At 35.8% G+C, this 27809-nt stretch overlaps 1 protein-coding gene and 1 long non-coding RNA gene across 3 annotated transcripts; one reads left to right on the plus strand and one right to left on the minus strand.

Annotated features, from left to right (window-relative positions):
- Positions 1-4298: 4298 nt before the first annotated feature.
- On the minus strand, positions 4299-27601 carry LOC128234384 (neurexin-4-like). Of its 2 annotated transcripts, none has more exons than XM_052948595.1 (25): positions 27453-27601; positions 26876-27040; positions 23551-23741; positions 23264-23405; positions 20411-20614; positions 19602-19780; positions 19137-19313; positions 18712-18876; positions 16854-16938; positions 16069-16224; positions 15386-15640; positions 14833-14958; positions 14390-14611; positions 13574-13629; positions 12970-13216; positions 12472-12648; positions 11720-11895; positions 10559-10727; positions 10160-10279; positions 9419-9604; positions 8902-9041; positions 8220-8313; positions 7673-7795; positions 7017-7166; positions 4299-4811 (listed from the first exon to the last, which is right to left on the minus strand). In XM_052948595.1, exons 1-25 carry the CDS (start codon positions 27529-27531, stop codon positions 4621-4623), a joined length of 3975 nt encoding a protein of 1324 aa, XP_052804555.1. In that variant the 5' UTR covers positions 27532-27601; the 3' UTR covers positions 4299-4620. The 2 variants fall into 2 exon arrangements, with proteins under 2 accessions (XP_052804555.1, XP_052804557.1); XM_052948597.1 differs by lacking the exon at positions 4299-4811 and adding an exon at positions 6470-6604.
- Positions 24731-26193, plus strand: LOC128234385 (uncharacterized). Its single transcript, XR_008260941.1, has 3 exons — positions 24731-24834; positions 25237-25319; positions 25940-26193. It is a non-coding gene; the product is annotated as an uncharacterized LOC128234385 (long non-coding RNA).
- Positions 27602-27809: the final 208 nt, after the last annotated feature.

The following is a 27809-nucleotide window of genomic DNA, read 5'->3' on the forward strand; positions in this document are numbered from 1 at the left end:
AAAAAAGTGCATCTTATCAGTGATTTACGATGCTAGCAAAAGGTTTGACATACCGGTGTATGGGCATGAAACTTATACATAGTTTGCCCTTGTTTATGGGAGACTTATCATGATTTTTAAGCTTGTTGATTTTAAGCTCACCGTAGCAGAGTGCTCAGCGTGAGCTATTGTGATAGGGTGATTGCCCATCCGTCCTCAAAATTTTCCTTTAAACATATCCTGTAACAATTTCTGCCAAACCAGGGGATCTAAAGTTGAGGATTTATTCTAAAATCTGGATTGAGAGCTTCTAACTACAGACTATTGTACAAATGTAAAAAAAACTCTCAGACGTTCGCATCAAAAACAGTAGAAAGTACCTAAGTACCTTGAAATGAATATTAATGACCTCGGACACAATTTCAAATGAGGTCTAAGCCCCTTGACCATACTTATGGCATGACACCCTCATACTCAAACAGATTCTTGGCTATTTTTCAGGATTGACATTTATCAGCTGTTTGAACCCTTCAAAGGAAAGTTCCTTTGTTGGTTTTCGTCCAGATTCTTTCAATAAAAGTGGTTCCATGCAGAACTCTGGTTGCCATGACAACCGAAGGATCATTGATGTTGAGGGATATCAGCTATCAGCTTAGTCTCAAAAAAGATGCAATTGTCCCACATGAGCTTTCAATGTGCGATCTAAATGCACTTTCTCCCATTGACTGGCCACAGACACTAATGCTAATCCCCTTTAGATCCTCCAGCCTCGGTTTATAATGTTCATCACATAACTATCTAGCAAAGAAACCAAATTGTTTTTTTTTACTCATGTCGATTTTTCGATAAAACCTATTTACAACTTTTATAACAATTATCATCACAATACTATCTTCAGTATAAAACTGATAAAACAAGAGATGTTTGGCAAACATTATGCCCCCCCTGAGCACCATGTTGTCAGGATTATATGGACAATTGAATGAAATATGCATGGACCGAAATGACAGCTGATTTGTTGCTGTTAAGGCAGTTTTAAGATTATGACCATTAAAGTGTGAGGATAGAGTGTGTTATGACCATGACCTTTGACTCTATGAACTCAAAATCCAGAGTCATCAGCTGGTCACCAGATAATCACTCGGATAACCTTTTACTATTCCAGGTCACTGTGACCTTGACCTTTGGCCCAATGACCCCTAAAATCTATAGGGACCATCTTCTGGCCAGGCCCAACCTCCAAGTCAAGTTTGAGGGCCATGGGTGAAGGCATTGTCAAGTTATCACTCAGACAACCTTTTACCATTCAAGGTCACTGTGACCTTGACGTTTGGCCCAATGACCGTAAAATCAATAGGGACCATCTTCTGGCCAGGCCCAACCTCCAAGTCAAGTTTGAGGGCCATGGGTGCAGGCATTGTCAAGTTATCACTCGGATAACCTTTTACTATTCCAGGTCACTGTGACCTTGTTCTTTGGCCCAATGACCCCTAAAATCTATAGGGACCATCTTCTGGCCAGGCCCAACCTCCAAGTCAAGTTTGAGGGACATGGGTGCAGGCATTGTCAAGTTATCACTCTGACAACCTTTTACCATTCTAGGTCACTGTGACCTTTGGCCAGATGACCCCCAAAAACCATAGGGGTTATCTCCTGGTCAGGCCAATTCTCCAAGTCATGTTTGAGGGCCATGGGTGCAGGCATTGTCGAGTTATCCCTCGGACAACCTTTTATCATTCAAGGTACATGTGACTTTGGCCTTTGGTCCAGTGACCCCCAAAAACAATAGGGGTCATCTACTGGTCAGGCCCAACCTCCAAGTCAAGTTTGAGGGCCATGGGTGCAGGCATTGTCAAATTATCACTTGGACAACCTTTTACCATTCAAGTTCACTGTGACCTTGACCTTTGGCCTGATGACCCCCCAAAACATAAGGGGTCATGTACTGGTCAGACCCAATCTCCAAGTCAAGTTTGAGGGCCATGGGTGCAGGCATTGTCAAGTTATCACACGGAAAACTAACCATTCAAGGTGACTGTGACCTTGACCTTTGGCCAGATGACCCCAAAAAACAATAGGGATCATGTACTGGTCAGGCCCAATCTCCAAGTCAAGTTTGAGGGCCATGGGTGCAGACATTGTCAAGTTATCACACGGAAAACCTCTAACCATTCAAGGTGACTGTGACCTTGACCTTTGGCCAGATGACCCCAAAAACAATATGGGTCATGTACTGGTCAGACCCAATCTCCAAGTCAAGTTTGGGGGCCATGGGTGCAGGCATTGTCAAGTTATCACACAGAAAACCTCTAACCATTCAATGTGACCTTGACCTTTGGCCCGATGACCCCCCCAAAACAATAAAGGTCTTCTACTGGTCAGGCCCAACATCCAATTCAATTATGAGGGCCATGGATGCAGGCATTGTCGAGTTATTACTATGACAACATTTTACCATTCAAGGTCACTGTGACCTTGACCTTTGGCCCGATGACCCCCAAAAACAATAGGGGTCATCTACTGGTCAGGCCCAACCTCCAATTCAATTATGCGGACCATGGGTGCAGGCATTGTTGAGTTATCACTCGGACAACCTTTTACCATACAAGGTCACTGTGACCTTGACCTTTTGGCCCGATGACCCCCTTCGAAGGGGGGCATAATAACACATAGTGTGAATTGCTCACACAACAAAGCTTGTACTGTACTATACTGGTTAACTTTGGGGAAAAATAGCATTATCATTTATTAGCTGTTTGCTAATTTTCTTTCATGTTTCTTCCGGATGAAAAATGGATAGGCAATTAAGAAAAAATTTATACTTTTTTTTTGAAATTCAAGTTCTTTTTTCATAAGTTTTTGCTGTAACATATTCCCAGTTGTTTTCAAGGAGTGGGTATTAAATTCAAGTCCTTTTTAAGGAATTTTTGGCTTTGACAAATTCAAGTTGTTTTCAAGGAGTGGAATTGTGACTGTAACAAATATGTACAGACAATATGTTTCCAGAAAAAATAAGAAAGAGACACATTTTTTTTCTGGAATTTTGTTTTATTCTTTATAATGATAATAAAATGCGTAATATGATTTGATCATCTGAAGACACCGTCATAAACTTCAGTTAAACCTTTGTAAGATAGTAAGAGAGGAAAATAAAGATAATTCAAATCAGATCCAACCTACAATAGAATACAATAACTTGAACATTTTACATCCAGAAATGCATGTATATGTAGAGCTTTATAATGAAAATGTAAAAAAAGGAATTTATATTTGTGTACATATAAAAAAATCGATATACATGATAACTGATCTATACATTATAATTGAGTTAAATACATGACATTCCATATAATGATATGCATATTAAGGTGATATGTGTTTTGCAAAGGAATGCTCATATAAACAATTGAACACCAAGATAAAAAAAAATGCCACACAATGCCACACACAACTTTCAGTCTTACATAGTTTCATGTCATTTACATTGAATTCCCTGCTAGTTTGACACCTTAACACAGAATAACAAGAGGAATCAGACATATACATCTACATGCATGGTGAAGAGACATTATAATGTCATGTTGATTTTGGGACAGAATAAATCAAATGTTCACAATCATCACTGCCAGAAAGTAGCCAATTCACTGAAAAACAGAAGGCAGTGGCAACTTATCTTAAAACAGCCAAATGTCATTCTAATAAAAGACCTTTATCAATTGTTTTTTGTTCATTTCTAGAAAACATCCACTTTGTTTGGCATTCATGCATAACAACATTGAACGACAGTAAATCATCAAACAACCATGTTACAAAACAAACTGATATGTTACAAATGTACTGGTATGATACACTCAATCAATTGCACGACCAACATGTTACAAAATTTACTGATATGTTACAAATGTACTGGTATGTTACACTTAATCAATTACGCGACCAACATGTTACAAAATGTACTGATATGTAACAGTTAACCCAACGAACGACAGATATGTTACAAAACCTACCGATATGTTACAGTCAATCAAACGACCAACATGTTACAAAACCTACTATGTTACAGTTAATCACAACCTTGGTATGAGGATCAAAACTAGCACTATGATACGCATGTATAAAAATATAATCTTAGTATTTAATAGTTGAACTATCATTATAGTATATGATTAAAACTATTGAAGCAGGTGTAAACAATACATCATACTTTTGAATTTTCAAAGGCAAATTCAAAAAGCCTTCGCTTTACTACCTTATACCATTGAAGAATGACTGATATTTTGCACAAGTTTAATATTAAAGGTATTTTAACAATCCCACAGTGTGTTGTATTAGTTTATTGGAAAAAAATACACTCTTTAGAGCATTAAAAGACATCATTTAATATAAATAGCAGTAACAATTTGTTGGCTTATAAAATTTCCATGTTCACTACTTATTATTCATGAAATTGCTTAAACAGATAACATGAAACACAAATATTTGAAAAAAACAGAACTGGATAAAAATTAACATCACATAATCTATAATCTATATACACATTTAATTGAATGGTATTTACAAGTAATATATACAAACACTAAAATCACATGGCTGTACTTAATGAGCATAACGCTGAATAAAAATGTAATTGTCTCAACGTTTCTACATAAACCATTCTTGTCGTTTCGATATCTCAGGGACTCCAGTATTGCAAAATACAATGGCTGCGTCAGGATTGTCTGCATTCTCCTGGCCCTTCGCTTCCTTAGTTTCATAATCGCCCTTCTGGCGGAAGTAGATGAAGAACACGAGCAAGATGACTAGGAAGATGAGGAAAGCCCCGGCAACAGTCACTATGGAGATAACAGAATATAGGTCACTATAGAGATAATGGAAAAAAGGTCTCTTTGGAGATAGGTCACTATAGAGATAATGGAAAATAGGTCTCTATGGCAGTCTTCCCGAAATGTGCCTTTCTGCCGGACATGTCCGGCAAATTTTGTACAGGTCCGGCAGATCTTCTGAAAATGACGGTCCGGATGACCGACATATTTTGAGATGACTAAATAGCGAAAAGGTATTTGAAAGCAAAATGTCTATTAAAACTTTCGCTGATTATTTGCCTTTGCAGTAGTTAGTCGATCCCATGCTGATATTGACGTCACATAACATCACCAAAAGTCGGCCATTTCGGATTTCCGATATGCGATCATGATATTGATTCCCGGGGATAAACCACAGTGATCTGGAGGGGATGTGCTGAATTTTGACCTCTACATAATTTAGTGCCATTTTACCTAAAATATATTTTTTTTCCTTCAGATTCATCAAAGGGGTCACTCATACCAACTATCTAGCATAAATAACTATGAATTACGGCACTTTTACAAAGTCAGAAAATCTCGATTTGTCTAAATAGAGTAATGAAGTGTTTTTTGGGTGTTCTGGTTCCCTTAGTCCTAAATGCCCTTTATCAGTAAACTTGAACCCTTTATAGCCCACAAAAACACTCTATATTTGCTCTTCTTGTTCAGTTATTTCCAGAACACGCCCATATTGTGCTCCAAGGCACACATCCAAGGGCGAGAATGCGCAGCTCTAAAAACCCTACCTAACAGTCGGCTAGGTTACATACTACTAGTGACAACAGCAACCGTCACAACAGTAAAGTGAAACAACTCCAATTTTATCGAAATGTGACAGCTAAGAAAAACATGCCTACTAAAGCACCCAAACGAAAAGTTGCAACAAAAACATGCAGCCAACATGAAGATAAACCTTCAATCTTTCAATTGCAACCACTATTCTCACCTGAACATGCATCTAGTTGGAGAAATTTGATAAAGTTTCTGAAAATATCCAAAAAAAATCTCAACACAGACTTGCGTCGCATTAATGAAAATAAACCAGTCTATTTTTTTTAATATTGTATTCAATAATTCAACCATACTAATATTTCATCAATTACCTTTCATTAATAAACAAATACAAAAGCCTTTACTTGTGAAAAAATATGTGAATATAAAAAAAAATAGCATACATGTTGTGACTACATTTCACAATTACTTCTTCATAGCCGAATTTGGGGGAGAAGTATTAGTGTATTGTAACCATCTGCATGTTGGCTGCCATTCGGAGCATTTCGGCCATTTTATCGAAAACAACGTTGTTTTTGAAAAAATGGCCGAGGATTTCCGAATGGTTGGCTGCATGTTTTTGTTGCAACTTTTCGTTTGGGTGCTTTAGTAGGCATGTTTTTCTTAGCTGTCACATTTCGATGAAATTGGAGTTGTTTCACTTTACTCTATTTAGACAAATCGAGATTTTCTGACTTTGTAAAAGTTCCGTAATTCATAGTTATTTATGCTAGATAGTTGGTATGAGTGACCCCTTTGATGAATCTGAAGATTTTTTTTAAATATATTTTAGGTAAAATGGCACTAAAAAATTTTAGAGGTCAAAATTCAGCACATTCCCTCCAAATCACTGTGGGATAAACTAGTAAATACGATTGATCAGTAAAGGCATTTTATTACAACAGTTTTGATTGGTTCTTGGTTTGCAACAAAGTACAATCAAAATCGTCGGCACTCAATTTACTTCGTCTGCAGTCAAAATGGCGGCGGTTGGTGGAATTACCGGATGACTGAAAAACCAGAAAGCACCTTAATGGCGGCGGGGTTTAAATATTTTTTGCGAGACCAAGTGATTGTTTTTTTTTTACTAAACGACATGTCAATGTAAAGTTTATATATTGTTTTTTTTTGTGAACTAAATCAGGAAAGCATTAAAAACAGTTGACAATCATTTGTTTACTCCTTATGTATACTATTAGCATATTATACATACTTGTTTGGACAGGCAAATATTTTTTCAGACAGGCAAAAACTTCCAAAGTGCCTGTCCAGTGGACAGGCAGAAATTTTACAATTTCGGGAAGACTGCTATGGAGATACCAAAAATAGGTGAAAACGTTTAACAGAAACACACACCTTGTGTAATTCAACTCTCATACCATTTTATATATTTTAAACTTTTTAACTAAGCTTAAAACTCACCTCCGACAATGGTTCGTTTCTCCTCAGAGCGGTCCTGCGGGGGAGGTGGGAGTGTGAGATTCACATATGTCGGTCCGTACGGCCGCACCTCAATTGGATCTGATTCTCGTGTGATCTCCTCAAAACCACACATGTCTTCCCGGATCTTGTCTACAATGTAAAAGTAAACTTTCATTGAAACAAGGGAAGAAATTACAGTGCTTACACATTAATTTTGCATATGAAAAACTGTGTCTTCCAATTCAACAGCACTGTGATTTATGAGGTACATTATTTCAATAATTACATTCAGAAAGATTTAGTGCAGGTCACATGATTGTGTAGTTTTGATTTGTTAAAGCTGCAGAACAAAAAGTTAAAATTGTCAATAAAGAGCTATCCTGCCTTCTCTTCACAATATTAAATGAAATTCATGTTTCAAACTTATGCAAAGAAAAATTATCTTTAGGGGCTGTATTTAATAATCATCTTTAATCCAAATGATTGAATTTAACCGATAAATCTGGATGTCTTGATTGGAAAATAAAAATAATTGGCCAATACACTGAATGAAATCACTAGAGCTTGTATAAGTAATATATCAAATATGGTTTCAATTAACAAAGTGGGATCACAGAAACGAATAAATTGAATAATTAAAATCAAATTAAAGTTACCCTCTGGTTCGGGCTCGATGAAGGAAGGTTGCGGGTCCTGGAAGGCTCTCTTTAAGGGGAAGATGTTATCAATCTGCATACGGTAGATACAACCCTCGAAACCCTTCGCTGTGTTTGCCGTGTCTGTGAAACAAGTGTTGGAATTAGCATTTCTCCTAACATAACATATAATATATATCTCCAGGAAAACATCATGATGCGGATCACCCTTAAGTGTTCAAAGATTATTATGTACTCATATTCCGTATACTTAACAAGTAACTGAAATTGCCTAAATTGTAAAATGAAAAAAAACAAACTGTTTTATTCTATTATATAAAATAGGTTGCAAGGCACCACTTTGTTCTACTGTCATGTGTTACTGAACGTAGAAGTTGGAGTTGGAATTATGTTTTTCTGTGAACAACTCCTTCTACCAGTAGGATTACCGTCACTCAAAAAAACACTTCTTTTGATTGTGTACATATCCTTACCACTATACCATGCTTAAACATGATACTTGTGAACTGACTTTATAGTTCCTACTCAAACCTCTGTATTAACTTACCATTGTTTCCAATAAAGAGGTATTTTGGATTGTCTAGAATGGTATCAGAGATGTCTTCTCCAAGCTTCTTCGTGACAGGTTCGTAGTTGTCAACCTATGTCAAGTTATAGAACAAAAGTACTGAATTGAGATGAGCTCTAAACAATTTCAGGGTTTTTACTCCTTATGCAGGTAAACCAATAATAATGGCAATAACACAAAAAGTTCAGCATGGGCCAAAATCCTTTAAATTTTTGATAGCAATATTTTTCACATTTAATAAATCTAGAAAATGTTCCAAAAGTACATAAGAAGAGCTGTCACAAGTCAACGTGCTAGACTATACACTGCTTTGTCTATGAGATATTGAACTAAATAGCATGTACTAATTTATTGATTAAATATGCATGTCAAAAACACGGGCTATAACTTTTTTTGAGGATCATATAGAGGTAATTAGGTAAATTTTGAGGTCATAATTTGTAGTAAGGACCATATAGAGCTGTCTGACTTAATTGTATAATGGTCCTCAACACTTGTGTGAAGTACCAAGTCAATCCAACAAATGATACTCCAGATATGCGAACATACCTGAAACTTGCCCTTAAACTTGAACCAGACACAGACACAGACACCAATATGAATAGAAAATCCCCAGAGCTTAAAATGTTCCATGAAAAAGATCCCATGAATCCCCACATACCTGCAGATACACATCCTTGCCACCATTTTCTCGTCGAATAATAACCTCATGGGCCTGACCGTTGGTCAAGTCAATGTTGTTGTTCAGTGTGTTCAACTCCCATGGCTGAAAACCAACACTCAGGAAAAACTTGATACCACCTAAAATAAAGCAATAACTTAAGAATTATAAGAGGTAAGATCTTGGAAAAAAAATTGTTTCAATTCCATTAAGTCAGTTCTTGTAACTCAGCTTGCAGAAAAACATTTATAAATTTTTGCAAAACATCACTTCTGTCTTTTAGAATTCAACTAGTTAATATTTACACAAAATCTTTTAGCATTTTTTTTTTAAGAAATAACAACACCTTTCCCGTCTTTTAAAATAACACATAATATAGTTACAGTCATGTATGACAACAACAAAATCTTAAGACATATATCTTTTTAGTACATTCCTAAATACAAAAGCAGCTTACGTTAGTCTTTACGCAAAAGGATGTAAATAATCTTCAATGAATCACATATGTAAAGCATACCATTGTTGTTGATCTCCAGAGAGATGTACTCGGTGTTAGCCTCATTTCGGAGCTGTATTAGGATGCCCTGTTTCTTCTTCGTGATGAAGCCCACACGGATATACAGGAAGTCAGAGGAGGACAGACCTTGCAGCTCATCAAACGTGTACTTGATCTTGTAGTTTGGCTGCAGGTTCACACCAACCTCTGCCATGAGCAAAAAAAACATTTAAGAGTTTGCTTCAAAAAGCCCTTCTTTTTTTTAATTTAATGCTTTTCTTTAATTATTAAATCACACTCATTACGGTTACCATTATCAACGTTTTCAGAGCAAATAAGTGCTGACAACTTCTATTACATTTTATTGAGACCCATTCACTGAAACATTTTTACTGCACCCACAACCTGAGTTATTGAAACTATACACAAGCACTTTAGATCGAGTGTATAATTTCAATCATAAGGATAGTCCATGATTTAACTGTTTTATACCATGTTGTCAAGGGTAACGTTCAATAACTTGCGATTGGTCTGAGTGAATAGCATTGAAATTCTTCCATATATTAGCTAGTGAAGAGATAAGCTTCCACTTAGCTAGTGAAGAGATCAGCTTCCACTATGTGTTACCGTTTTGATAAAGGAGTTAATGTATAGACACCAAACAATGGAAACACTCACAAACATGGTACAATGTCAGGTTAAAGAGCACAATCATGTGCACCTGTATGTTCATGAATGTCCATTTAACAACACATATCATACCTCTGAAACACATCCAGCCTCTGAATGGTGTGTATGCACAGTCGCATGTGTAGTGGTCATATCCCTCCTGGCACGTGCCATGGTTGAAGCACGGATTACTCGCACACTTTCCAACACAGCCTGGAGGTGAAAGAATCATTTATTATGGTATGTACAACACTAACCAAACTATGCAGTGCTTTGCTTGCTTTTTGTTCCAATGTAAATAAACAATACATACTTTTTAATGCCAACCTATACAGACATCAATCTTAAGGAGTTATCAAAAGAAATCTACAGTTTGTCATACTCAGACAAAATCCAATGTAGGCAAACCACATGCAGCTGGTTTAGATTAATAACCAATTCATCATCAGAATTAAGGAAAACTCTCTGCAAGCTTAGTACACAACTACTGACCCTCATGAACACCATAGGTTTCCTCTCCTCGTGTGATTTTGCCTCTCATGTCCATCAGCACACCGTTCACCCGTAGACCACGCATACACCCAACATAGCCATCACGGTGGTCAACAGCAGCACCTACTGTCAACGGCTTTGTCAGCTCTAACAGTCGGGTGATCTCATCCTACAATATAGATAATAATATAATTCTACCAATTCTACAGTGTTATTGAACTATTTGCATGTCCTCTTGTTTAAGCCACCTTACAAATATCTTGTTAGTAAAGCTATATTACAAAATATAATACTTTGTAACAACCGGATTTCACATACCTTGTTAAAGCCATATGTCACATATCTGTTAAAGCCACCTTAAAAATATCTTGTTAAAGCAGAATTTCACAATTGCTTACTTTACAAATTTCTTGTTAAAGGCACCTAACATATATCTTGTTAAAGGCACCTTTCAAACACCATGTTAAAGCCACCTCACACATATTGTTAAAGCCACCTCACATATATCTTGTTAAAGACACCTTACAAATATCTTGTTAAAGCCACCTTACATACATATTGTTAAAGCCACCTCACATATATCTAGTTAAAGCCACCTCACATATATCTTGTTAAAGCAACCTCACATATATCTTGTTGAAGCCACATTACATATATATTGTTAAAGCCACCTCACATATATCTAGTTAAAGCCACCTCACATATATCTTGTTAAAGCCACCTTACATATATCTTGTTAAAGCCACCTCACATATATCTTGTTAAAGCCACCTCACATATATATTGTTAAAGCCACCTCACATATATCTTGTTAAGACACCTTACATATATCTTGTTGAAGCCACCTTACATATATACTGTTAAAGCCACCGCACATAATTATATCTAGTTAAAGCCACCTCACATATATCTTGTTAAGACACCTTACATATATCTTGTTGAAGCCACCTCACATATGTCTTGTTAAAGCCACCTTACATATATCTTTTTAAAGCCACCGCACATATATCTTGTTAAAGCCACCTCACATATATCTTGTTAAAGCCACCTCACAAATTTCTTGTTAAAGGCACCTCACATATATCTTGTTAAAGACACCTTACAAATATGTCATTTAAGTCATTTTTCACATATTTTGTTGAAGCTAAGTAATCTCATTACCTGTTGTTCATTATGCACAACCTCTGGGAAGTTGTCTACACGGAGCCATGTCTGTTTCCTGTTTCTCTCCACGTGAACTGTGTGCCAGATGTCATTAGCAAGACCGTTGATGGTCTTGTACTCAATCACCTGGATACCGTTACCAACGTTGTACCGGAACTGGACAGTGTCACCGTCTAAATAGGAGAAAGGAAAACAAAATCAGCATAAGATAGTGCCTTAGGGCAATTCAACAGGTTCAGTCAAGATTTGAGGAAGGAGAAATGGATACCACAACATAGAATCTTGGAGTAACTAAGTGTTTGAAAGCAAAAACACTTTTTAATGGTGCGCTTATACGGTAACTGCGGAAGTAACTATGGGTGTTGAATTCAAAGGGCAGAAGGATGATTGATAACTTTATATTTAAAAGTACTTGTGACATTCAGTTCTAGATTGTTTGGTATCTAAAGTGAAACTATCTTTCATGATGTTGTGTCATAGCCCTAAGTTTTGAATTCACTTACAATTACAACAAACAGAGAAGTGAGGGTGAAACAGTGTATGGAAACTGATGTCTGTCCCTCACTAATGTTTCAAGCCCATCTAGGGGCACTTCTTATGGAAACTTTCATCACTAGTGTTAGTTTCTACTCTTATGTGAGAGTTGTTCTTATCAGTTCATTGAGCAGAGAAAAGAGCTTAATTAAAGAAGAATAAATTAACTGTAAATAGAAGAAAAAAAAGTAGTAAAGGAATCTTGTTCTACATACTGATCATCCTAATTTGAATAAAGTCGTTCTCTGTTTCCCCTGTGTCGTGAATCATGATGCCATCAGGCGCAGTTGTCTTAAACTGAAACCAGATGTCACCCGCCTTGTCGCCCTCGAATGTCGGGAATTCCAGAGTCGCATCTTTCTTACGAAACGTGATCACGTTGTCCAACATGTCTGAAAATTATAGTAATCCAATTTTAAAATTATTTTTTTGAGAAAAAAATGAGTTAGTTATTTTAAAAGCACAGGGATATATATATATGCAATTAAGAATACAAATCTTGTTGCCTGGCACTAGTCAAACAAGAAATGTTCAATTGCTTTTCACAAACCAAATATTCAGTAGTCTTTTGCCTCTATTGCACTTAATGTAGCCCATCTTATACTCTTATCATTAACCTTATAACAATCTTCTCTTTATTTTTGATGTAGAACAAATCTTAAGAAATTTAACGGTACTGTGAATGAATACTAAACAATAACAAATATACTCACTATCTCCAGCACACTTTAACTCCTTGAGCTCATGTTGCCCAATCTTTGTGTCTGTTAGACTTCCCGTGTCACCAAAATGTAGCTCCAGCACTGGTAAGTAGTCCTTGTGAAGCAGGAGGCCGCTGTCGGACGTGTCCTTGAGGCTGTCACAGTTGCATGACTTGCTGTTGTCGTTACATCCCTCCTCAGTCAGTCCACACTCACATTTGTAAGTTCCCGGGGCTGAGCCTCCCCAGTAATGCATATCCTACAGACGGAAAATAATAAATGGAGTTTACGACTACCTTTATACACCTTTGACAATCTGAATAAATCTTTTTTTTTATACATATTCTATAAACAATTACAACAATTGTGTATAACAATGCTAGTCTGAAAACTGTTGTGTGCGACTGTGGTTGTTGTTTGCTTCCCTGCATGTTGCTCTGAACAAAGTGTTCTACATTGTTTTGGGTGTTTACAGAGTTGTATCAAACCATTATGTATTAGAATGTTGTTTTAAAACTTTAAATTATTCATATGTTATTGTAATGTAAAGACTCAAGGCTCAGTTTTTTTTCTCATAAATCTCACAAATGACGGTAAATGACACGGTCCAACTTACCTGGAATGTTCTCCCTACCCAATAACCATACGTCTTCTGGAATCCAAACTGGTCAACTGAAATGTACAGTCAGGAAGTTTTATTCCACAGTTTCAAGTTGATTTATAATGCAAAAAGTTCAATCTCATAGTGGTTTATTTACAATATCTGAAAAAATATATAAAATGATATAAAAAATGAATAAAAACATGTACATGTATATTTAGGACTATTCCGGTAAAATATTTAACCCCTGGGGAGAAAGCAATTATTTTAATAGTATATGGGTGGGTGTCCTTTTTTGCTAATTTGGACCCCAAAAAGGGTAAATTTGCTTCTGTAGGGGGGTAAAATAATTTGAAAGTGCCTTCCCCCAGCATTTATATGTTTAAATGGAATAGCCTTCAGGGCTCAGACTCCCCTTTTCTTTATGATGATCCAAGTGAGTCTAAGACAATTCCATATTGAAACTCAAAGGCCTCATGGCTGAAACCTAGTCACACTTGTAGTAAAAAAATATAGGAAAGTAATAAGCATCACTTTCTAAAACTTGGCATAAAAAAATCTTTATCTCGAAAATTTTAGATATTTTAACTACATATCAAAATCTGCCATTTTGTTTTCATGTGTTATCATGTTGATTTTCAACGGGCAGTAGTCCATGGGTTGGGGTTAAAAGATTCTTCAAAAAATCGCTTTCACCCATCCAAGGAGAGAAAAGTTTTCAACTGGTATGTAACAGGGGTTAAAAGATTCGTAAAATAAATCGCTTTCACCCATCAAAGGAGAGAATAGTTTTCAACTGGTATAAAACAGATATTAACTAATCCAACACACCTGTGCCAGATTCCAGGGTGCCCATAAGTTTAGAGTTGTTACACTTGTATGTGATCTCCTGTTTACAGCTGACTGCTCGCTCTATCACCTCTGTGAGGCCCATCAGGCCTGTGTCATAGTTGATCTTACGCACATAATAATCAGGCGCCTGGAACCCATTCACTGTGATCAGGCCCATGCTGTCATGTCGGATCCAGGTTTCCACGGGAACCGAGGAACCAGCTGGAAATGGGACAAAGGACTGTTGGTTTGTTGGTATAACAATTATATCTAGAGTCGTTGAATTTTCAGGAAATCACTTACTTCCACTATTACAATTGACATTGACCATGGAAAGGTTGATGGGACCAGATCAGTTGAGATTTAATGTTAACTTGTCCCATCCATGATAGTGCCTCATTTTGTGTTACAAAACATACAAACACACTGACTGGGTGACTTACTTTTGCCATTGCAGATGACCTTGAAAGGTTCAATGGGCCCAGAACCATCAGGGTCAATAGTCACTTCCTCTTGGCCGTCCATGATCGTGTACTGGCTGTGCATCTCACATGATAACTGGAACTGGGCTGGGAAATACACCGAACATGCTTCATAGTTTCATGTCTAACTTATAATGGCTGGGCTTATCAATAAAAATTACTATATATATGATATCTAAATAATCATGGGTGAGAGTGGTGAGGTGCTGTTTCAACAAAAAGGTTTTAATGCCCATCCATAACTGCCAACCCATGACTGAAAATTATCCAATGAATAATTCTAAATTGAATTATCCAGCACATTGTTTAAATGCTTTGTCTGTACATGTTGGTAATTCAGTGGAAATAAATTTAAGCATTTAACAAAAGTGTGCAAAAAAATGAAACAGTAAATCAGTATTCTTTTCTGTTTAATTCACAGAGATCTAGATAGGGCATTTACAAATGGCTATAAAGGCATGACTTCTTGTCAGTCAACCAAACCAGCCACAATAACTGTTTATGTTAAACTTACAGATATGGCAAACAGCCCCTTTGTAACCTGTATTTTCACAGTTACAATAAAAGTTGTTCCAGTCTTGCGTACAGAAGCCGTTATGTTCACACGGGTTGGGTGTACATCGGTCAGTGATACTGCATGAGCCCATTGTAACGAGGTTTGTCTCAAGTTTCAGCTGAACGGCCAACTGATTAGTGAAATCGATGGGTTGGTTGGCGACAGCAATATTACGCATGCAGCCACGGAATCCAGCATGCAACTGTGAACCACCTGAAGACGGACAATTTTTAATATTTTTTTAATATACATTTACTACTTTACTACACTTCTAACGTTTGTTAGGAATAATATTCTGACACCTGGCCAAAATATAACTCTTCAAAAGGCATTGGTTTTACACATTGTCAGCAGTATCTTCCTATAACAAACATGTACCAAATTTCACAATAAATAATACACTAGGGTTTATAATATGCAGAGAAAAAATGGTGGGAAAAAATATGTCCAATCTTATTTCATTTTCAAAACATGAATTTTTAAATCTTTCCGAAATAAGCCTGAATTGGACATAAATATTTTCTTTATAAAATACTTTATTTGATCTTAAGAAGACAGGCAATACTTTTGATAACCACATACTATCTAAAGTAGAATTTGGTATTGACAATGTAAACACAACGTTAACAGCCTATACTAACCAATGAAGAAGTCTGTCCCCGGAATGATATTCATTGTTCTGGTTGAGACCTTCACGTTCCTGTCCACAGTCACATTCACCTTTTCTGTGTCAATGTAGATCTCAAATGTGTGCCACAAACCATCCGTGAACGACTGAGTGGGACTTTCAATGTCAACTGATTGAAAATATAAATGAATATATTACTATACATAAACAATTTGAAAACAACAATGCTTTTAGTACCATTGTTTTCTGACATACAAAAATTCTCACCGAAACAACTTTGAATAATTATGGATATTTTGCCGTATTTGCATGGCCTACTATAAAATAAGAGCATCATTATCGCTTACCATACATAAAACAGTTTATTATACTCACATATGACAAAATATTAAACACAACTGTAATTATTTCTGAGACTTTAGAAATGCACAAGTACATTTAATAGATTGTTACACATTTGTTGTCCAAATCAGATACTTATTAAATGCAGACATTTTGGGCAAATGAAATGGTTTCTCGAAGACAACTGTGGTCTTTATAATTACATTTTGAAACTTCCAAATACCAAATTGTCTTCATAGACACAGCTTACACACGAAATTTTAAGACTGCGTAAGTGCACCACACACAAATATGAGTTGCAGGGACATAAGCAACATTTTCTGAAGAACAAGTTCAGGTCTAACAGTCAAACAATATTAACAAAAGCCTGCGCATATACTTCGGCATGCATGTCAACAACATCATAAATGTGTATATGGTAACCTCCATTCTAAACATGAAACAAAACCAACTCACTGTTTCTGACCACATCCTCCACAGCCACATCTTTGTCACTTGTCTTGACGTTGTAATGGACAAATCCATCTCGGTCCAATCGAACCTGCACAAAGATAACATTCATACAGTAAATATCATTTCATGACATTTTTAGTCCCCATTTTTATCTATTATCTCATGTCGCTTAAGGCAGTAGCTCAAGGCAGTATGAATCTTTATTACATGTAGATTTCTGGACCAGCCCACCAGGATGAAAGGAAGCTGTTCCGATCACATCTTAAGTAACTCAATCTCACTTATGATACCAGGCCATTTCCTATGGTACCCACAGGTCCAACTATCAGACCCATGCCCAAAGCAAAATATATGATATTTTTCCCAATCTTCAGAAAAAAATCCAAATCAAAAGTGTTTTTTATATAACTGGCATATTTTGCGACACAAAATTCCTGAAATGTCTAGGGTCTTTTTCCAAAAATGGGCAGAAAAAGCCCTGATAACTACCTTAAGGTTTGAAAAGTTTACAAGTATGTTGTACCATAATGTGGCTTTATAGCTCAAGCCTGAATGGATTTTATACTAAATTTACTGGAGTAGTTTTATATAGCTTGACTGAGAGACATCATTAAGCTCCTATATGGCTTACATGTATATGAATAATGTTTACTGGTTAGATACCAGTAATGTTGTCCATTTTGAGGTTTGGAGAAAGAACCCCTGGTGGAAAAAAAACGCAACCCTTAGACACCTTTTAAACCTGCACATTACTTGAAGTGGTTGATTCAGTCATCTGATTGTACAAGAGGAAACTGTTTAACCAGGGCTTCTAAAAGTTTAGAACCTCAACCGGTCCGGACCAGGCGACATTTACACCCTCCCCCCCAAAAAAAATCCCCCCCCCCCAAAAAAAAGACTGGTTCAAATGTCTGATGAGTGATTATAAAAATTTCTGAAGAATTATGTCACACATTTTCGGGATGTGTATTCTGTTAATATTTTTTTTTCGATGTGGCAATTCGTAAGCAGTGCTTTAGAGCCATCACATGCGATTTAGATAGAAATGGATACAAAATTAATTTTAAAAGAGATTCTCATTCCATTTTAACAAGGAAAGCTGAGATCGTAATTAATTGCTGCCGGCGAGAAGCGGTCAGACAACAAGAAGTGAAACAGTATTGTGATTTATTTGCTTAATGCTACTACAGTACAACATTCAACTGATAATCTTTAATAAACAGATATATCTATATTCATAATCAGGGCTTCGATAAATTTGATAGACAACAAATTTTTCATTCCATTTTATTATAATGTAATAGTATTAGTAAGCCGCACACTCAGCTTTCAGACGCTGTAGTTAATCAAGTGTTTCGCTATTGATATCTTATAGAATAAGGGAAGGACTAGATTAATTAATTAGGAGTTTTAATGCTTTCGCGGCTTAACAATGACAATTGTATTAATAATATATTGTAATTATAATATAATGATAATTGATTTTCATTGCAAAAGTGTGACAACTGTTTCCATAAGAAAAAGGAGGCGAATCTGACATCACTTTGATGTAATGAAAACAGCGAAGTCAATTATCACAGATGGTTATCGCCCTCAAGGATGTCCCCTAGCTACAATAGGTTGTCCCCTTGTAGTTAAGGATCGGGTATGACAAACACTGTTTGTGTATTACAAATTCTTTTTTTACTGACAACCATTTGGACCTAAATTAAAAAAAGAACAATTTTCGGAATGATTTTTAAGCCATTTTCCATTACTGAGATCGGTCTGGCAAAGTCAAAATCGGTCCAGTCTGGCGAATTGTTGGTTTTAAGAAGCTCTGAGTTTAACATAACCTTAATCTATATTAACCTCCACTCACCCTGACTTCGGCTTCAGAAGACATCTGGTGGTACATAAGAAGGCCATCCTCGTCATGGGTCCGAAATTGAAATTTGACACGCACTGTCCCACCTGTGGAGGCAGCGCCGGAGACGGAGATGTAGGATTCAAGGGAAGTAAATGTGATTGGCACATCTGGTCGGATCTGTTTGAGATAGGAAGTGGATAGTTTATAGCATAAAAATCAAAGCTAAAAACTACTAGCTAATTAAACTCAATAATTCATTAAATAAATGATTTTAAACAAAAAGAAATGTTTATTTTGTGTGTGTGTTTATTATTCAAATAGTTACACAAACTTATTTTAGCCACCTTGAATTACCAAAAAAATAAACGTTAAAATGTGATGGGGAAATGAAATGTTTATTGGTCACAAACTTTACATATTTGATTAATTCTACTTACGGCGCACCCAGCTGAAACAGGGCCCACAGTTTGGAATCTTCCTGGGATTTGACCCTGGGCAAGGGCGTCCTTCAACATGGCAATTCCGTTAAAGCGGACAAAGTCAATACATCCATCAAAGTTGTAGCGAGTAGAAAGGCCCTTCTTGTTAAAGGTGTCAACTCCTCCAAGGTAGATCTAAAACACAAGTAATGATAATGCTTAATTTAAAGAAAATTTGTAATGTTCTTTCTAACAAGGTCACATGGAAATAATTTTTGAAATAAAATATGGCTTAAGTGCTTTTTATAAAATCCACATAAAGAGCTATGAGAAAAGAGTCATCAAAATGATAAAAAGATCTTCAGCAATTTGCAGAGTATATCATTTTTAGAAAATGCAGTAGTGCAGAAGATTGTACTTATCTTCAAACAAATACAATTTTACAATTACTTCTAATAAATATATTCGAGACAGACTACCCACCATTTTATCCAGGTCCAGCCTATAGAAGAGACCCTGGGCTTCGAAGCGCGACTCCAGCCTGTCAACAATCAGTACACACGTGGTTCGGTTACGAGTGATAATGAGGTCATGCCAGCGTCCATCATCCAACATACTAGCTCCAACAATAGATGTCTCTCCCGATACCTGGGGAGTGGAGCCTGGAAAAAAACAACTGTTTTAACACTAGTTTGACAAAATACAGCGTTTTCCCAGCTTTTTCCAATTACCGGTACTTTCATATAAAAACCAACAATTAAGTAAAATTTGGTTAAGATGACAATTGTCAGACCTTGTGTAAGTACTGTTAAAATACCAGTCAACATGTACATTCTCCCTTATAAGGATGGTTAAAACGAAAGTAATAAAAAGGAGTAAATTTCTTTCATGGTGATTGGGAAACATATAATGTAAATTGCTATGAGAATGGGTCCCATATTTATGCCCAACAAAGGGGCCAACAAACCCTGACTTAAGGTTAAAATTTCAAATATTTTAGTATTACACCATTGCAATATATGTCGTCCAAACAGCTGCACTATGTGATCATGTAAACATGCTCTTTAAAAGGCTAATGCATATTCATAATGAAGACAGGAAAGTAACATAATTATGATTTAGAAGGCAATAAATAGTATACCGGGTAACTTTCAATGCATGATATTAACATGATAGCAAGCACATCAGAAAAGTTAAGAGAAAATTATTGTTTACATGAAAGTTTTAACATTTACGAAATAAATCATTTCGCTGATTTCACTACATCTATTTTAGAAAGAGTGATGCCCTACCCAGGTCAATGGTGAAGTGTAGGTATCCTCGCTTCAACTGCAGGGCAATGTAGTCTCCTTGGTTACCATCAGCATATAAAAGAACTCCCTCAGGGTTGATAGTTCGGAACCTCATGATAATCAGGTCTGACTCTGTCCGTGTGGCAACGTTCATCAGCGAGTATGTGATGTAGCCATTGGAGGCCACCTTCACTGCTTCTGTGTCTGGAAAAACAACAAATTTATTCATGACATAGTACCGATAAAATTATCAAAACTAGAGCTGTCATAGACATGTGACAAATGCCCCTGATTTGGCCTTGTCAGAATGATAGCCATTCATATAATACAAGAGATGTCCGTAAAACTTGTGAGCCCTCCTAATGGTAGCCGATAAGTCAAATACGCATCAAATGTGGGGTAATTTAAGGTTATGACCAACATCTCTTCCAAGTTTGAGGATAATAGGTATAATTATTGAACAGTTCTTAATGTTGTTATAGGAGTTGAGAAATAGTTTTCAGTAAAACATATATATGTCCTCTTGACAACAAAACATTTTAGTCAATGATCATTGTATCTTTTTTTAAAATACTTGTTTTAAAGGATGACCATGACTTTGGTCAGTCTGGTGACCCTGACCTTCAATATATTGATCTAAAGATATATCATAGGGATCTACAGGTCATGACCAACCTCCCCACAAAATTTGAGGAGTGCAGGTCAAATTATACTCTAACAAGAGGCACAGTGCCTGTGCTCCACTGGCCAAAAGGTTCAAGCAAAGACCACCTAACGAACATTTTCGTCAAGTTTCATAGAAATACAATCATCAATTTTTGAGGAGAAGTTATTTAAAAAATTTTTTTACTTTAATAGCTCTGGCTGCCATGTTGTGCAGTGGACCGAAATGATTTGGGCAATTTGAGTAAAGGAGCACCAAACAAACATTTCTGTCAAGTTTTATCGAAAAAAGGTCATCGGTTTCGACGACAAGTCGTATAAAGTTTTTTTTTTTTTTTTAGCTCTGGCAGCCATGGTGTGCAGTGGACTGGAACCATTTAACAAATTTTGGTTAATGACCACCCAAGGAACATTTCTGTCAAGTATCATCAAAATCTGATCATCGGTTAACATTTAATCTGAATAGATTATGAAGCAAATATCTAACCTGAACAAGAACTGAAGAGATAGAATCGACTTGGTGTTTCACTTACACTTTTCGGCCATTTAAGTTACTAAAAATAGCTGTTTCATAAACTTTCAGAATGTCACTTAAACGAAAATTAATGTTCAGTCTATATATACTTTCCTATGTATAAATGTAAGGTTTTTAAATTGATCTTTTTGTGAGAACTTTATGCTTATATGTTTACTCATAAATTATTATTGTTTAAAAATTATTTAAAGATGCTATACGTGAAAAATTAAGACATTATTTTTTTTTCTATTAAAGGGAGGTAATTCAGTAGTAAAATGTAATCAAAGCTATTAAAGCATGGCATTTCTTTTCTAACCATGTTGATATTATTACAGTCTATTCAAGCAAGATGCCTTTTGTTTTTACATAGTACCCATAGGTTCTGAAAAACAAGGAGCACTATTCCCAACAGAAGGATGTCACTCCCTATCACTGCATGAGCATCATAATAAAGAAATGTTTACTCAAACTGCAAGCTGCTCAATTGAAATAGGTATTTACCTAAAGCATACAGTTTTATAATGTGGCAAAATAGTCGGACTACTAGATTGTCATTCGGACTAGTAAAATATGCCATTATGCTAGTCCAACTGGCTAGTAGGTAAAAATGTTTTTCGTGAAGACTGCGGACGAGAAGTCCTTAAAGGTTTTTCTATTTTTAACTCTCGCAGCCATGTTGTGCAGCGGACCGGAACCATTTGGGCAATTTTGATTAAAGGGCATCCCGATGAACATTTATGTAAAGTTTCATCAAAATCTGATAATCGGTTTCTGAGAAGATGTAGTTTAACGTTTTTTTCTATTCTTATCTCTGGTGCCCATTTTGTGCAGCAGACCAGAACTGTTTGGGCTATTTTGGTTAAGGACTACCCAAGTAACATTTCTGTCAAGTTTCATTGCAATACGATCATCGGTTTCTGAGGAGAAGTCGTTTAAAGGTTTTTCTATTTTTACCTCTGGGGGCCATCTTGTGCAGTGGACCGAAACCATTGAAGCAAATTTGATAAAGGACCATCCAAGGAACATTTCTGTTAAGTTTCATCAAAATCTGATCATCGGTTTCTGAGAAGATGTTCTTTAAAGGTTTTTCTATTTTTTGCCCTGGCAGCCATGTTGTGCAGCGGACCGGAACCATTTGAGCAATTTTGGTTAAGGACCACCCAAGGAACAATTCTGTCAAGTTTCATCAAAATCTGCCTATCCGTTTCAGAGGAGATGTCGTTTAAAGATTTTGCTATTTTTAGCTGTGGGGGCCATATTGTGCAATGGACCAGAACCATTTGAGCAATTTTAATAAAGGACCACCCAAGGAACATTACTGTCAAGTTTCATCAAAATCTGCCGAACCGTTTCAGAGGAGATGTCGTTTAAAGATTTTGCTATTTTTAGCTCTGGCGGCCATATTGTGCAATGGACCGGAACCATTTGAGCAATTTTGGTAAAGGACCACCAAAGGAACATTCCTGTGAAGTTTTGTCAAAATCCGCTTATCAGTTTCAGAGGAGATGTTGTTTAAAGTAAAAGTTTACGCACGCACGCACGCACGCACGCACTCACGACGGACAATCTGTGACGACATAAGCTCCATGGCCTTCGGCCAGTGGAGCTAAAAACTGTAAAAGTATATATGCATGATGCAAAGGTAAATAAAATCACAAAATATTTATACTTACAATATGGACAACCAAGCACATCAATCCTCATGGAGATGAACTGGTTCCATCGCTGTGGTGAGAACTTTACATAGCGAGCTATCACAGGGAACATCAGAGAATTCTTCTTTACTGCATTACCATCAGAGTTCCCAGGGAAAATCTGAGGATTTTTTTTCATTATAGAAAAGGTTGATTTTTACATGAAATAATGCACATCAAAATAATTGTGAAAATAAATATCTGTGAAAATAAATATCTGCAAAATATCCAGTTACAAAATAACAAAGAATGTTATAAAAACCCACCTCAGGAAGACCAAGCTCATTTGTATACTCTGCCCATGTCTTGTTATCCATAGAGAACTCAAGCGTAAACTCCGTAACAAACTCATCGCTGCCCTGTCGACCCTGAGTGTAGACCTGCGTCACAATGTACTCAGATCCTAGATCTACGCCTAAGAACTGCTGTGAGTTCTGGACTGATGCTGTCCATGCCCCTGTGTAATGATAATTATTGTAATTTGAACCAATAGCAAAATTGTTCAAAATTGTTGCTTCAAATCTTACTTTCAAATGCGGTCATGTTTCTCAAACATTGAAATTCATAACATACATTATAATGGCGATCATAATGCATACATTGTATAACATGACCTGGTTATATGATGGTTCCCGTACGAAATTTTCAGCAGGAATCCGGCCAGAATTTGGCAGGAAAGTGGCAGGAATATCATATTTACGCTCGTAATCTGGCAGTAATTTATTTGTGGGCAGGAAAGTTATGTACCTGGACTGGAACTTCATTCATTTACGGACGGAAAATATACAAAATATTACAAAATTACGGTTGGAAACTGATTCTGGCCGTAATTTCAAACTTAGAAAATTTCTGAAATACTTTTCACTGCTAAAACAGAGTAAGTTTTACATGACACACGTAAAGTTCATTTTTCTGGCCGTAAATAGGGACTTCCATTTTTTTCTTAATGACATCAGAATTTGTCTCAGAATTTGTCTTTATTTTTATTCTTTTTCTTATTATTATTATTATTATTTATTTATTATCATTATTTATTGTTGTTATTATTATTACTACTACTATTATTATTACTATTATTATTATTATAATTATTATTATTATTATTATTAAATTTTCATTTCATAAGTTTAAGAAAGCACAAAAAGATAAACATACATTCTAATGTTATTGGTATATAACCTTATTAATGTTAATTGCTCTTCCTTACACACAATACACTTTTCTAAAGCAAAACATGAACATAAATAATTCAGTTTTGTATTCTTCAGAAATTAGAAGCCTTTTATCAGTGTGCTCTGTTTAAGTTTATTGACCAAACTATTTCCCACAGTACACATTGCCTGGGCTTATCAGATTATCTAAGGTCAGACAGAAAATTTCAGTGAGTATGCAGAGAATCAGGGCTCAGTAGCCAATAAGATCAGTGGATTTCAAATGTTCAGGCGGGTTTTCTAATTTTCTTGATGTAAACATGGCAGCCATGGCGATTTAACCTTCTGAAGATTCCTATTGTTTTGCTGGATATAATCAGGATCTCTCATGGTTTGAAGGTAAACAGTTATTTCAAAATGTATCTTGAATTATATGTCATTCATTTTATCCTACTTGTTACATAATTATGAGTCTTTTAAAAAGTTATATGCTATAGATAAGTAAAATAATGCTATTCCCCTCACAGTTCATAACACATGGTATTTCAGATTGTATTTATGTAGAAAACATGGTCAGAACTTTACATTTGTATGTGGAAAAGGGAAATGTTTAAATTGAGTGTGTCAAAAGCCATATGAATGTACATGCATGATACATTGCATAATAAAAAGTAAAGTATATAAATAACTTAAATAACTATCAACTTAAGAAACTGTAAGTGATAAGTCTGACAGTAAAATTGTGAGTTTTAATTATGTTTTTCTGTATATGTATGTTATTCTTTGTTAAAATGCTTGTAGATGGCTTTTTATTCAATGGCGAGGGAGAAAACAAGATCTGAAAGTAACAGTTGGAGCATATAAAGCAGACCTTACCCTCATAGGTTTGTGAAGGATTGTATTTTAATTTAGAAAGAAATATATCTATATGGAAATCATGCTGTTTTTATAGTCTTACAGTTTTAAAGCAGTATTGTTACTCATGTAAAAAACAACAACAACACATTTGTGATGAGTAACATTTTTATGTGGCGGGTAATCAAAATGCAAGCTATGTTGATTGAATGTTTGCATTTGTGTGTTTTGTTGCATGTTTCTAGCCATTGCCCAAAGCCATAAAATAGGGTTTGACTGCTGGGCATGTCCTTGTCAACATATCCACCAATCTGTATAAGTCCTGGTGGCTGTGTGGACAAGCCTGCTGTTTTTCTAATATTTTCTTGACTTAACCGGCATTGGTTTGAACCCCACTATAACCAAAATCCTTTTTTATGCTTTAAATGTATTTTTTTCTGCAATTTTGATATGATAGAGTAAAATAATGATAAATAAGTGTTTTCAGATGCATAACCGGGAAAGCTTATTTTTGGTCCAGAATCATGAGCGAGTTACTTTAAGCTGTGAGGAAGATAAAGTGTGCTTGAGAATGTATAAATGGATTAAAAATGATGCATTTTGATACTAGTGATAAAATAATTTTACATGATATTAAATTTTACTGCAGATTGTGTGACGTCATAGTTGCTGGACAGAATACATTTGGATCTGACTGGGAAAAAAGGCATCATCAATCCAGCAAGTTGAGTCTGTGTTAATAACCATGGACATAAAACTCACAGACGATTCCAAAAACACTTTAACTTTTCTTTGTAGACTTAGTGTCTCTTCATTTCATGATAAATTTATATTGCAGATTATATCATTATAATCAGTTTATTGATTTTAAAATCACAAAAAAATAAAATCATGCAAATGTAAATAAAGTATATAATATAATAAATAATATGAAAGAAAATTATATTATTTTATCTAAACAAGAGTTGAAAAAGTTTAAGCAGGCATGTAGTGAAAAGCAATAAATTGAGTTCTAGAAATGTTGTAAATTCCAGTTACATTAAATATTACGTGCCATTTTACGGTCAGATTTTTGAAAAATTCCTGTTCCAAAATTCCGGTTAATTTAAATATTACGTCCACTTTTACGGTCAGATTCCGTCCGTTTAGCACACGTAAATTCTATCTTAATTTTACGTACGGAAATTTTTACGCACAGAATTTTATAAAAATTCCTGTTCCGAAATTCCGGTTAATTTAAATATTACGTCCACCTTTACGGTCAGTTTCCGTCTGTTTAGCATACGGAAATTGTTCTTTATTTTTCTCAATTCTGGGCGTAATTTCCATGATTCCGTACGTAAAAATTAAAGTTTTACGTATGTTTTACGGTTGGAAAATTTCGTACAGGTTACAAAGGTGAAGCCTGAATCTCCACTAATTACAAGATGCTCATTAGTGACTAATTTTCTATAAGATTTTTCAATGCAGCTTTGGATCTCAGCCAAATGATGTTCTCATCTACTTGATCAGGAGATATCCCTGTGGAAATGTAAGTATCAATTTAAAATTGTACATGAGTTGAACAATAACAAAAACATCCTACCTGTTGGGTCTTCAAGCCTGGCCATGTGGGGCATGCGACGATCTGTTGTGAATGAGGAACCCCACAGGGCAGAGTCGGGCACCGTTGGGGCGCTCTGTGAGATCGAATCCTTCCCGACCCCTAAAGATCGGTCTAACCGGCATTCTTGATACTGGAATGGTGATCCTTGGCAAAAGGAGTAATGAAAATGTTATAATTCAAATAGGTCAAAATAGTTTAAAACTAACAACCATTCAACTGCTCAACATTATAGAACAAAATTGGATTTTATTTAACCTACATGTACACCTGTAAACAGGTAAATTATCCAGGTATACACATACAGGTACAGTTGTTAAACTCGGAAGAAATAAGCCTTGTTACATAAAATAATCTACGCCTTAATATAGCAGTCGAACTATCTAAATATTGTTGGAATATGCCAAAATATTTTGACGGCCATCTTGCTTCCGTGTTTTTCAAAACAGGTAAATCACAGGTAAATAAACAGGTAAATCACAGGTAAATAAACACACTGCTATGTCATCAATATTTAATAATGTTTTAATTCGAAAATCAACTAAAAAAATGAACTTACTGTTCCTTGCACTATGTGATACATCAATATTTATGAAAATAAATATCAATAAACAACTAAATATTTTAAGCCGAGCCATTGCAGTTGTGGGTTACGTCCCTTTACTAAAGGTCACGTGACTGCAGGTAAGATGATTGATTGGCGGTCTGTTAAAAATACATTTGAGTCATGCTCGTTGACATCCGCCATTCCAACGGAAAGCGACGAGCAAAGGTTAACATCATAATTGTGGCCCGTAATTATCGGCGGTATATCATAAAAGAAATAAACATTATCCTGACAACCTTTAATTGGCAATCATTAAAGTGTGAAAACCCATCTTGATGGCGCACTTTTACTGAACCATTCAATTAAAAC

The sequence above is a fragment of the Mya arenaria genome, chromosome 5 (genome assembly GCF_026914265.1).
Source record: "Mya arenaria isolate MELC-2E11 chromosome 5, ASM2691426v1".
In the NCBI taxonomy this organism is placed as follows: Eukaryota; Metazoa; Mollusca; class Bivalvia; order Myida; family Myidae; genus Mya; species Mya arenaria.